Genomic DNA, 13,113 nt, shown 5'->3' with positions numbered 1-13,113 from the left:
TTTCCAGAGGCAGAACCTGAACTTCAGGTACTCCTGTCTTTATTTTTAGGTGTTGTTTTAACCTGTGCAGCATCTCGTGTGTCCACATTTCTGTTTCTCTTCACTTGAAAATGCATATTTTGGATTAGTACACTGTGAAAGTTGTTTTCATGACAACTGTAGTCTTAAGCTGAGCTATTTATTGGACACAGTATTGCCATATGAAGAAGAATGTAATTTCAGCTTTTGAAGTCAGGGTTAACTTTAAGAACATACAGTATGTGTGGTTGAGATGATTTTTTTTTCCTCATATTAAACCAGGATGTTAATTTATACTAAACACTATTTAGTTCTGGATTTTCTCATAAATGTATTAGTGATTTTAGCACTTGCAGATGTGTGAATGAAAATTGATTGAATTTGCATAATCAAGTAACATAAGTTAATACCTCTCTTCTTATTTGATCGTGTACACAATTGTACATGAAAAAGTGGAAGTTAGAAAGTTAGACACTTGCTTGAACAATGCCTTTTAGGAAAATTATACTAACGGCCTAACCCTACTTCATTCTAATGATGAAAAAGGATCAATCTGTGGCAGCTACCGAGGGAAACTTTTTTTTTTTTTCTTATCTGTCACTATTACATAAGACTGTTCTGCTTTTCATATTCTCGAGGGCAAACACACCACATACTTTCTCTGGCAAGTCTGCATGTATAACTCACTAGAGTGGCATGTAAGTTCAGTGCAGACTAGATCATAATTTTTAACCACACTCTGGTGGCTAACACGCTTTTGCTTTTCATGCTGCTTTGAGTTTCATCATTTGCTTGATGTTTCCAAGTCATTAAATATTAGAATTCTTTTTCTATTTTTGTAGGGAAAACTGATGACGCCAAGGTATCAGAAAAGGGTAGACTATCTCCTAAAGCTGGACATGTTAAACGTTCCCCATCAGATGCAGGACGCAGCAGTGGTGATGAATCCAAAAAGCTTCCCACAAGTAACTCTAGAACAGCTGCTGCTAATGCTAATACATTCGGATTTAAGAAACAGAGTGGGTCAGCCGTAGGCATGACTATAATCACTGCCAGTGGGGCAACTATCACCAGTAGATCGGCTACCCTGGGAAAAATCCCAAAGTCATCTGGACTCATGGGTAGGACCGCTGGTCGGAAGACTAGTGTTGATGGCTCACAGAACCAGGATGATGGCTACTTAGCACTTAGCGCCCGAACTAATCTTCAATACCGTAGTTTACCCCGGCCCAGTAAATCCAGTAGCAGAAGTGGAGCTGGGAATAGATCTAGCACAAGTAGCATAGACTCCAACATAAGCAGCAAGTCAGCTGGGTTGCCTGTCCCTAAAATGAGAGAGCCTGCCAAGGTAATCCTTGGAAACTCTCTGCCAGGATTAGTCAATCAGACTGATAAAGAGAAAGGGATTTCGTCTGACAACGAAAGCGTGGCCTCATGTAATTCTGTTAAAGTGAACCCTGCATCACAGACTGCTTCTAGCGGAGCTCAAAGTACTCACCAGCAAGGAGCCAAGTACCCCGATGTGGCCTCTCCCACTTTGCGCAGGTAGGCAACAAATTCGTTGATTGTGCAATGATGTTAGTCGGAGCTGAATGATCAGGACTCTTCGAGCCAGGCCTGGCTGTGTTTTGTGGAGCACTTACTATTTAGTGTCCTGCATCAAGGTCTTTGTATTTACCTTTAATTTCACGTAAACAGGTTGGCCAGTGTTGTAAATACTCAGTACGTCACATGACAGCAGCAAAAATTTAGCATTTGGGAAAAAAAACCACTGTCTGGCAGAAAGCTTGGCAGTTCTGTTACAAAAAAATCGTACCTAAAGGCTTTATCCATGCAGTTATCGCAGGAATAAGAATTTTCTTATGTGAAGGTTGCTGAAGAGTTCTTGCACTAATGTATATGTAACAAGCCTGGTAATACTCCAGTGGTGGATCGAATTGTAAATTGACAACAGGAGAGTTATTTCAGATTTTCATGACGACAGCGGCATAATTTGACCTGCCATACGTAGATTCACGTGCCTAACCCAAACCGATCTTTCAGTTGTTTGGATTAGGCTAGTGTGTTGCGAAGACTCATAACATCAGGTCATTCGGCTGTATAGAAGAACCCTAAGTAAAGTTACTGTCTAAGCTGGGTTGAATTTTCTTATTTTAATAATATTTTTTAAACAAAAGTCTTTTCTGTCTTCTATTTCTCCACCACTACCTCACACATTATTTTAACATTAACATTGAGTTGGTCAGGAATTAGTTTGTTGATGCAGTATGCGTCAAAGCCTTGATATTGATGAAAGGTTCTGTTAATATTATTTTTCAATTTAATTTGACATTGAGTAGCTTGTCTGTTTCAAGTTGCGGTGTTTTGCATTTCATTTTGTCTTGACGCCCATAATACCCATACAGTTATGCTACATCATCCTGCTTCCAGTGATGTGAGAAAGCCACATTCCATCTGAAGCACCAGTGCAAGCGTAATGGCTGTGTTGGCAGCTTAGGCTAACGCTGTGAAGAGTTGTAAACTGTTTCTTTTTAGATGGGTGGTTTTATTTGAAGAGCCTATGCAAGGCTAATTCAAGATATTTCATTTATTTTAATCCCGATTATCATTAGATAAGCCATGTCCTTTAGAATGATGATTTAATTTTCATCAATGGCTACTTAAAAAGAAAGACTCCAATATACCTTTCATTTCTATAGCATACCCCATGAGAAATGCAGATTTTCAGTGTTGTAAGTCTCGGGCGCATAAATCTTGAAATACGATCGGAAATTTTTTTTGATTACTAGAAAGCCACGTTGCTAGCCTTGTAATTGAAATACTACATTAGAAATACATGAAACTTCAAAGAGAAGACACTGAGGCTCGATTTAACTGTGCCCTCATTTGATTTACAATTTCACTCTTGAATTTTTCACCAGAATGTCTAAATATTCATGTATTGAAGTGCGTCAGAGTTGAACTGGGCTGTATCTACTTACTACTGTTCTCTGGAATGACAGTTAAGAGGATTTTGAGCTCAGTTTTGGGTCAGTTGAGACGAGTTGCACACATTGTTTTTTGCATATTTCCTCTTGGCCCTGTAATTTTTTAGTATTATCAAATCGATTAGAATCTATATCTTTGTAATGATATAGATTTACCTGTAAGTCTCCAAACATACATAACTTCTATGCTGTCATAAACAGTGAAATTGTATAATTCCGCAGTGAGGGCCACCACTGTCTCTGTTCTCTCAGTGTTCCCTTTAGCTCCGGTATTATGTATCTGGCACATCCCTCAAGTGAAACCATCATTTGTCTTGATACTTTTTATTATTACATTGGGCCTTTGTGCTTTGCAGTATGTAATACACTGCTTTTCTGTTAACGGAGACATGGAGGAGACATGCGTGACCCAAGAGCCAACTCAGATATGTCACTCTTGTCAATAATAGTGGATAGGAGTAAACAGATGTCCTTCCTTGCAGGGTGTGTCCTCCTTTGTAGGGTATGTCCTTCCAGAGTTAACCTCTGTAATGATGTGACTGTCTCGCTGGGTTGGATTTTCTCTGGACTGAGGAATGCTCTCCAGCCCACATCCTCTTGTGAAGGCGTTTGTTTTGAGGTTGTGGTTCAACCAGATGCCGCCTTTGGCAGCAACACGTTTCTGTTTGTGCCGCAGCGTAGCATCTAATAGCGTTATTGCAGGTGCTGTGAAACAGCATGGAGAAGACTGCATAGCTTAAAAACAGCTTGTAAAACTGTTGTGTGGGTGGTTGGGGCTTTTTTAAGCTCTAGGACCCTACCTCGAAGAGTACAGTTCCCCCAGTACAACTGGAGAGGTGATATGCAGTGGCATAGGAGCAGGAATGCCCTAAGCAGAAGGCCGTGTATCGTTGCAATATGGTTTGACATTTTTCTTCATACTCGCTCTAATGACGTTATTTCTAAGTAAAACCTAGACTCTAAATGTCTCTAAATCCAAAATGAGAATGGGTTTTATCATTCAGACTGACCTAAGTCAGTGTCTCCTGATCAGTGAGGTGTGGTGTCCAGGTGAACCAAGTCTGCCAGATTTGTGCAGGTTTCTGAGTGTCTGTCTGCACCAGGTGCTGAGAGGATCATGGCACAGAGCAGTGCTGGATGAGGAGATGGATGTAGGTTGGCATCTTAGCCCCATCGAGCAGTGTTGTCCAGGTGCTCTGTGGCCAGTATGCGGCCGCAGCCATCCAGCCGAGATGTGTTCCAGGCATCTTGCACAGGTACACTGGAGCTGCAGGTAGCACCCGCCCAGTAAGCACGGTGCTTCTGGCCGTGGCTGGACTTACTGCACGTCTGCTGTAGGGTGCCCAGCTGTATGACACAGCCCCTGTTTCTGTGAAGTGTTGGACAAAGTGACTTCATGTGCGCGGGTGGTACAGACGACCTGGGCGTGCTCAAAAGCAGAGAGGGGTTCTGCTCGGTGCGTACCCACCCGTAAGTCTTTAGGAGCTCTTGTATTGAAGTGCTGTAGACCTCTATTCTGAGGACTACAGTTCAGTAGATACCTGCCTTGAAAGATTTCATCTCCAATACTCCACACTGTTAATAAGAAAAAAGCAAATCCATGTAGGTATGCGTGAGGAAAGCTGAGGTTCCAAAGGCAGTTACAGGAGCTAAGTGGAAGAAACAGAAGCAACGTTTGGGGGTGGTTGTTTGAAGCTAGAGTGAAAAGATACACTTCCTTCATAATTTTTAGGATCAGTTTTAGACTGATAATCTGGTCTTAAGCATGTTTACTTCTAAGACACTTGTGCACTTCTGGCAGAAGTCATGCAAACTGGAGAAGCTGCAGTCATCCTCCTCCAACTGTGCTCTTAGATCCCCTCCCTTGCACTAGTTCTGGCACTCAGCTAGTCTTCTGCTGAGCCAGGTGCAGGTGCCAAACCAGGTAAAATCTCATTCTACACTTCAAAAAAAGAGTTTCCAGCCAGCTTGGCTCCTGAAATGGGACAAACCTACATTTGATATCGGGAAATATTTTTCTTGTAACATTCCAGCAAACGCTGCTTCTGTGCAGAGCACCCAGTGATTTGCACAGAATTTGCCTGGACAACAAGCTTTTCGACCTCTAATATTCCATGCTTCGGATTAATCCGAAAGCAGTGTTTCTCTGGTATCCGTTTTCCATAAGGAGCACGAGACGATATGGCTGTGTTTTCGTTCCGTGAAGCTGTATTTTAGCTTTGTGAAAGTAGTATGTGATGATTCAGAGAAGACACACCTAAGATAGGTTTGAAGCTATCGTAATTCTCTGGGCTTTATTGAAGGCAGCGGGAAGGCAAGGAGATTTGTAAATTTATAGTTGCCTATGTCCAATCTAGGATCATTTACTTAATGTTGGTTTTCGGAAGCTAACAAGATATAAAATATCCTTACATTTAATATTCCATTTTATGGATTTTTCATGTTATCTTTTTTTACAGACTTTTCGGTGGCAAGCCTAGTAAACAAGTTCCCATCACAACAGCTGAAAATATGAAAAATTCGGTAGTCATCTCCAATCCCCACGCTACTATGAACCAGCAGGGTAATCTCGATTCACCATCGGGCAGCGGTATGCTGAGCAGTGGGGGCAGCAGTCCTCTGTACAGTAAAAACACAGATATGAACCAGTCTCCACTAGCTTCTAGTCCCAGTTCAGCACATTCAGCTCCTTCCAACAGTTTAACGTGGGGTACCAACGCAAGTAGCTCTTCTGCTGTTAGCAAGGATGGCATTGGATATCAGTCTGTCAGCAGCCTTCATACCAGCTGTGAATCCATTGATATCTCTCTGAGCAGTGGAGGTGGGCTGAGCCATAACTCCTCCAGTGGCTTGATTCCAGCCTCTAAAGATGATTCTCTGACTCCTTTTGTCCGAACCAACAGTGTTAAGACTACGTTGTCTGAAAGGTTAGTAGTTTTTTCTCTCGTTTCCATTAAGCTTGTATGTATCTCAAATGTGAATGAAGTCATGGCAGCAGTAGCCAACACTGTAGATGCAGAATCAAGCTGTGCTTCTTACACGATAATACTGAAAGGTATTACTGGAACATACAAAGAAGCCGTTCCAGGCTAGAAGCCCAGTCCAGAGCAAGAGGGTGGGTTCAGGTGAGGTTTTTAATTTGCTGTGGTAGCCAATGTGACAACTTTTCTTGCCACCATGTTGTACCTAATATTTGAATTTTGCATCATATATTATCCACCCAAAGTTGATCTCATAGTGATATTCAGAAAAAACTCCAGCATTGTTATAATTTTGATTTGAGAAGCCAACTGTTTCTTGTTAAACTTCATGTTTGTAACATTTGAGAAGCTTTTAAACTGGAAGTCATGCTGAAAAGAGAAGTCCCTGTCTCCCCAGTCTCTTGATCCCTTCTCAGCCTCTCCCTGCTGCCCTGTCCCATCTCCAGCTGCTCCCTGCAGTGTTTCAGTACAGGCATTCGTGTGAATGCTTAGTGAACCCGACTGGGAGATGGATCCATCTGAAAAATGATCACCTGAATTGTATTTCAGACTGATCAGTTCCCCAGCTCCGTAAACGGTGAGATTCATCGGTATCTGTGTGGACACAGAGTAGGAGCTGGGAACAACCTGAGCAAGGAGGAGGGAATGGGACTGCTTTTTCAGCATCGGAGCTGTATTAACGGCACAGGGAGCTAACATTGGGATAAGCCAGACAATGACTTGCAGTGCGTGCCCTCTGAGTGGCCTTTTGTGGAAGGCGGTAGTAGCCCTGCAAGCATTGGAAATCAGCTATATCCTGATGCGTAATTACTTTGTCAAGTAGCAGTATTTTTGTAGTTGCATCTCGATGGAAAAAAATTACTGCTGACTATAATGTTCTGACAGCTTGGGTTTCTGTTTGTGTTTTATTATAACTCCTTTCTGTTTTCTCCTCTATTCATTCTAATATTCCTTCTCTTGTTTTCTGTCTTGTTGGACTGATTCTTCTAGCCCTCTTTCTTCCCCTGCTGCTAGCCCCAAATTCTGCCGAAATACTTTGCCCAGGAGACAGGACAGGTAATGCTGTCTCAGGACAGGAGTATGCACAAGGCTGTAGGTTTTGTTGCCCATCTCGGTGAAGCAAATTGTTTTGTGACAGACTGTGCTCAGTTGAGTCCTCTGCTGTGTTCATCGTTGAGGTGTGAACTGACTCAAAGACATGCCAGTGAGAGTCCCCTCAAACACCCCACCCATCTACCTAAATCAATCTGGAGAACGGCATATGGCAGGGTTGGCATGTTTTTGGTGTTGCTCTTGTTACTGGGAACATCTTTTGGTTTGAGGGGGTATTTTTCCCCCCCCCCCCTCATTTCTTTGCCAAAGGCAAATTGAAAACCTTGCTATTTTTTTTTCTACCGATCTAAACTCTCACTAGCATTTCAGCATTCCTCTGGCATGCTGCTTTTCCCACTGCCTTTCGGGCCTGTCCTTTTTGTCGTGAAGTCCCTGTGTCATTCACTGTCTTCAGTCTTTTACTGCAGTTTGGCTCATGAGTGTTTTGCAGAGACTTGGGTACATCCACCCTTGTAAAGATGAATGCTAAAATTGGGAAAAGATGACCTGAATGTAAACATTCTAGCTCACTTTGGCTTACTGCTGTAATTTTAATCACTCCCACGCTGTAATTTAACCGTAAGGATTGTCATTAAATTCATTCATTTAAGCACATGGATATTTTCCTTAAAACCAAATTAACAGACTCTGCTTAGTTACAAGTTCATCAAGTTGTAAAAATACAAACTTGAATATTTGGGGTTTGGATGGTTAATAGACTCATTTTATTTAGCTAATGGAATTTAAGCTAAGATTTGGAAATTTAAGCAGTCTAGGCTCAATACTTTTCCTGCTATACATTGCAGCTGCACAACAGTAATTAGCTGCATTCCCTAGATGGTGTCTGCTGAAAGAAATGATGGGAGAGGGGTTTGGACTTGAAGATTCTCATCAGTTTTCACAAATAGTCTGCCTCACGCCTGCTGAAAAGCATATTTTTAAGCATCCGTTTGACGTTTCAAGAGCCATTTTTGTTCATTGTGGGTAGGAGAGATAGCAAAACCACGCTGTGAACAGATGAGATTCGTTGGCATGGTACCAGATGCATGTTTGTGCAAATCCACACCTGGGCAAGGAGGTTTTTGCATGTTTCTGTAGGAAGGCCCCAGCACCTTTTCCTCTGAAAAGGTGATGCAGATGTTTGTACGTCCTTCTTCGTCCTGATCTTATTCCTTCCCTTTTGTTCTCCTCTGAAGTTCTTTTCTTTTAACTTTTCTGCAGCGACCCACATCTTGATAGGAACACTTTGCCTAAGAAGGGACTCAGGTATTGGTGTTTCCACACGGTTTAACAGCTTTTGTTGTGGCTTTGGAGTTTTGCTTTGTGTTTCTGTTGTGGCTGGTGGTGATGGTCGCAGCGTTTGCGAGAGGTGGCAACAATATTGTTCCTTCCTTTCTTTCTCTCTTTCTTTCTTTCTTTCATCCTCAAAGAAGGCCATTGACCGCTGTGCTTTTTTTCATCCAGTGCTCTTCTCCGCTTGAGCAAGAACTGTGGCTTTTGCTGGCTGAATTGCTGAAAAGCATCTCATAAACTATCACTGGGCTTCGCTTGAAAACGATAATTTGTCAGCTTCTATGGCGATTACATTGAATGACTTGAAATCATTTTCACCCTGGGAACCTTGGTGGTGTTTTACAAATAGAAAAGGTTTTCAGTATCATGCCAAACCTTTTAGGATGAGATTGGACATATTAATTTAAAAAAATGTTTGCTTCGGAATACCTAAATATATAAGGCTCTTAGAGATAACTTCGACTCTTCTAGAAAAGAACAAAAAAATCCCCAAACAAACTTTTGGCAATTGTCTTCTCATACATTTTGTATATCTGTAAGGTTGTGATTTTTATAACATAAAAAACCTGCACCGAGAAAGATTTTTTCCATTGATACAAGCAATTCTAGCAGAATTATCAGCATTAGGTGTATTAATTAAATGCTTTAAGTGTTTACAGAATTTACAGAAGATACCTTAGCCAATTTAGAAAATTGCAGCTTCTAGGATCACTGAGCTGACGCCTTGAAGTTGCAGCTGCAATTTATTCTGCGCTGTACACGTCGTGCTTCACAGCAGCTTTGTCCCATGAAGCTGAATGCTAAAAGCCTTTCTTAAAATGGCATTTTGTTTAAAATGTTGCTGTGGTTCTCAAGTATGTCTCTAATAAATAAAGACTCTCTTTTAAGACCAAAACATTTGAGTGCTGAAGAGGTAGGTATCAATGCTGAAAAAAAAAAATAAATCCATAGTGTATAAAAGTAAAATGACTGTTTAAAGCCCCTTTCTTAAAAAACTGATAGATGTGCAACGTTTAAGAGATGCCGATAGACAGGGACTGTTGCTTAAGTGTTGAGGCATAAGCAGAAGAAAGCAGTTTGAGTTTTTGCAATTTTAATTACTGTAGTGTTCGCATTGATTTAAAAATAGTATTAACAAGTGCTATCTTACTCTAGAGTATTTAGTTGGAGGGAATCAAATTAATTAAATAGATAATATCAACTAATAACAGGCTCCAAGTGGTTAGTTTTTGGAAGGAGAGCTAGTAACTCATAAATATTTCTCAAAAGCACATGGCATAGCGTAAGACAGACACGGGAATCCATCAGCAGACAAGTGTTTCCACGATGCTCTTTCTGGTGATACCTGTTCACTATCACGTATTTCACGTAACGCCCGTGGTAACGTGCCTATTTTTCAGGCATATACAGAAGCAGATTTAAAACTTCGCTTAAGCCGAAGCCAGCGGGTGTTTTGCCGTTGATGTTGGCATAAACGACCTTTCCGCTATTTTCTTTGCCTTCAGAAAAGGCTAAACATAGTTTCCTTTATGATGATTTCATGCCATTAGTTTTTAACTGAATGGCATACACCTCCACAGACCTTTATATTAATGTCTCTGGAATATGAATTATTGGGTCACAACTTGTTTGAAAATCTGATAATGGTTTTGTTGACTTGAACTTCGTTATAATATGACAAAAAGCACCAAAATATTAAAATAATGATAGAATTTTGGCATAACCTGAGGAAAGGGTTTCCAAATTGGGGTTTTATTTTTAAATCGTACACACGTAATGCACACTACATTCTGTTCTACAGTGCTGTAGTGCACAACTGTATCTCTAGCTGCTTGTTCACTTCTAGTTCGCTTACTACTGAGTCACAGGAAAGGAGTTTGTGGGGTTTTTTTCCCCAAACAGAGGTGGAATGAATTAAGAACAGCTTAGAACAGCTTGGAGCAGCTCTTTACTTCAGAATTGTATTGGGTTTATATAATTAATCCTTAAATTTCATATGAGAGTTCTTCCACCTTTCTTTCCCTGTCTCCCTCCCCAAGTCGTGTGACATTTCATGGTGGTTTGTTTGGGTTTTTTTAAGTTTTAAATAAATGTCAGTTCATTTTGAAAAACTGTTTGTTTTTGCAGGTATACGCCATCCTCCCAACTCCGTAATCAAGAAGATGCAAAAGAATGGCTGCGGTCCCATTCAGCAGGAGGACTTCAGGATACTGCTGGCAATTCTCCATTTTCATCTGGATCCAGCATAACATCACCCTCTGGAACTAGATTTAACTTCTCACAGCTTGGTGAATAATTATCTGTTTGGATAATCATAGCAATACATTGTGCGTCTCGAAAATAGCGTATTACACAATATAATTTTCTTTCAGCAGCCCCAAGTCACAGGTTCAACCTCAGGAAGCGCTTTCACTGAAATGTGTGACTAATTAGCATTATTATCTCGTATGCCCAAAGGTGGCATACTTGCAGTAACTCTTCAAAAAGACTTCTCTGGGAGTAATCAGATGCCTTAATATAAATTGCGAGCTATTCAGCAGAGCTATTTGTTAATAGCACACATTGGTGTATTTACAGGACTTAAGACGTTGGCTACCTGTTTAGTAATATTGCTTTAAAATCTAAGCATATTACTTGCTATATGTGCCAGTCTCATCAGTCCAAGCTATTTTAACTTTGTATGTATTTGTCAAGAGGTTTGTTGGAAAATTGCACAAAGCTCAGTCTGAAATATTACATAAAAATTAGAATAATTTTAAGTCAGAAGAAAACGCCGTTCCTTCAATTCATTGCGTTGATAAAAGTAAACGCTTTTTAAATGAAGAAAACGATAAAAGTTGATTGACAGGATCCATAAAGCATTGCAGATTGTAGTTGACCATATCAGCAGTTGAAATAAACTAACTTAAAGCGCTAGTAGTGCTCATCTCTGGTGCGAAGATTAGATATTAGTTGCCTTTGCAATTTGTTTAGGTATGTAAATCAATCCTAACAGTATATATATTGTCATTAAGTGACATTTGGAAAGTACTGTGTCGAACAGATGTATTTTGTTTCTTCTTGACTTTCGGAAGTCCCTCCATCTTTTCTAGAACGATAAAGAAATAGTATGCAAAATAGTTAAGCCTAGACTTGTGAACTTCTTGTGTTGTGTGAACTAGCAGCAGCTTACACGGTCACTTATTTCTAGTGCAGTTTTGAGTTGCAGCAGTGATGTTTTAGAGCCTTTCTTCGAGTGTGCTGAAAGGAAACGGATTAAATAAACAGCTTTAAATAAACTAACACTTAACAAAATTTCAGCTGAACATACACACAGTGTAATTACATTGCCAACAGCTAACAAACTGTCATGAAAGTTCATGAAAGTACCTCAATGGTCAAAAAAAAAAGTAGGCTTAGGCCCAGAAAGTTAACTCTTTATGGAGCCTATTGAAGATTACTTACATTACTGAGCTTAAAAAGCTATTTGGCCACAAGCAAACAAAAAAAAAATATTTTTCTGTGTGCTTAAGAAAAGAGCTTGAAGGTATCTGAGTCAAGAGAGGGCACTGCGTTTAATTTAATATCAAATGTTGATATGAAAGTTAAGCAGCTTTAAACCGAATTACTACATCTTCTACAATAGTCTGTATCAGTTCATAGAATCATTAAGGTTGGAACAGACCTTTAAGATCATCAAGTCCAACCTTCAGCCCAACACAGACAATGACAGCACACCAAGAGGAACCTGCCAGTTGAACAGCAATTTTATTGTTCTCTTTTTTTTCCCCCAAAATCAACTAGTTCTTAGTAAATAACAGATATAATTTTAGCACAAAAATTCCTTTAAAAAATGTGAAACTGGAGGAGATGTTTTGAACTCTAAACAAGGAGAGTATTGGCTTTTGAGGCAAAATTGCTATTTCACATTTCTTAGGACTTCATAGTGAAAAGAAACAATTTTGAAATATACAACTATTAGGAAACTAAAGCTCTGAAAATTTGTGACTTAAATACATATAAAAATTACGTTTTGGGGGAAACCGAAGCCTTTGAAGGAGATAGTTCACAAGGCCTGTTCTATATAGGCAAAGTACTGGTTTAAATTCCTTCGGGCATTTTAGTCCTCTTTGAGGAAAGACTGTTCCAAATTAAAGGAGGGATAATTAGTTCATGCCTACAAGGTGTTAGTGAGTTGACTGAGCTTGTCTGTAGAAGCATAGACATAGCACCCAGTGTTTAAAATGACCTTACTTAGTTGAGTTTTCTTATTCACTAGCTTGATTTGCATACCTCTTATTTGAATTCATTGAATTTGGAAAAATAATGAAGCCTGGAGAGGATGACATAAAAAATTTGTGTCTTACAGAAAAAAAAAAAAAGTTTTTTGGTAGTCACACAAAAATTAGGTATGAAAATTTGTGGTCGCGCAAATAAATTTGTGTTTATTCTTGACTTTATAGCAAGCCCAACCACTGCAGCCCAGATGAGCCTGTCAAATCCAACCATGCTACGGACCCACAGCCTTTCCAATGCAGATGGTCCTTATGACCCCTATAGTGATACGCGCTTCAGGAATAGCTCGATGTCCCTGGATGAGAAAAGCAGAACCATGAGCCGGTCTGGTTCTTTCCGCGATGGCTTTGAAGAAGGTCGGTAAAGTATGTGATGGTGCTGGAAACGATCAGAAGACGGCATTCTCACCAAGTATAAATTTGGTGCCTTTCAGTTCAGCGTAGGGGTCACTTCAGAGCACAGTTCTC

At 40.2% G+C, this 13,113-nt stretch overlaps 1 protein-coding gene across 3 annotated transcripts in view; it reads left to right on the top strand.

Moving 5' to 3' along the window:
• Positions 1–13,113, top strand: part of NAV2 (neuron navigator 2) — a gene marked incomplete at its 5' end in the record, with an annotated part of 428,748 nt that overhangs the window by 378,867 nt on the left and 36,768 nt on the right. For all 3 annotated transcript variants that reach the window (XM_082000504.1, XM_082000503.1, XM_082000502.1), the window contains 6 exons: positions 861–1,563; positions 5,465–5,932; positions 6,977–7,042; positions 8,300–8,344; positions 10,499–10,659; positions 12,814–13,002. In XM_082000504.1, coding sequence (XP_081856630.1) covers positions 861–1,563; positions 5,465–5,932; positions 6,977–7,042; positions 8,300–8,344; positions 10,499–10,659; positions 12,814–13,002 — 1,632 coding nt within the window. The remainder of the gene's footprint in view (positions 1–860; positions 1,564–5,464; positions 5,933–6,976; positions 7,043–8,299; positions 8,345–10,498; positions 10,660–12,813; positions 13,003–13,113) is intronic.

Source organism: Phaethon aethereus (genome assembly GCF_964289735.1).
Source record: "Phaethon aethereus genome assembly, chromosome: 5".
NCBI classification, from domain to species: Eukaryota; Metazoa; Chordata; class Aves; order Phaethontiformes; family Phaethontidae; genus Phaethon; species Phaethon aethereus.
Note: the sequence above shows the minus strand (reverse complement) of the source record. Positions and strands in the feature narration are given on the sequence as shown.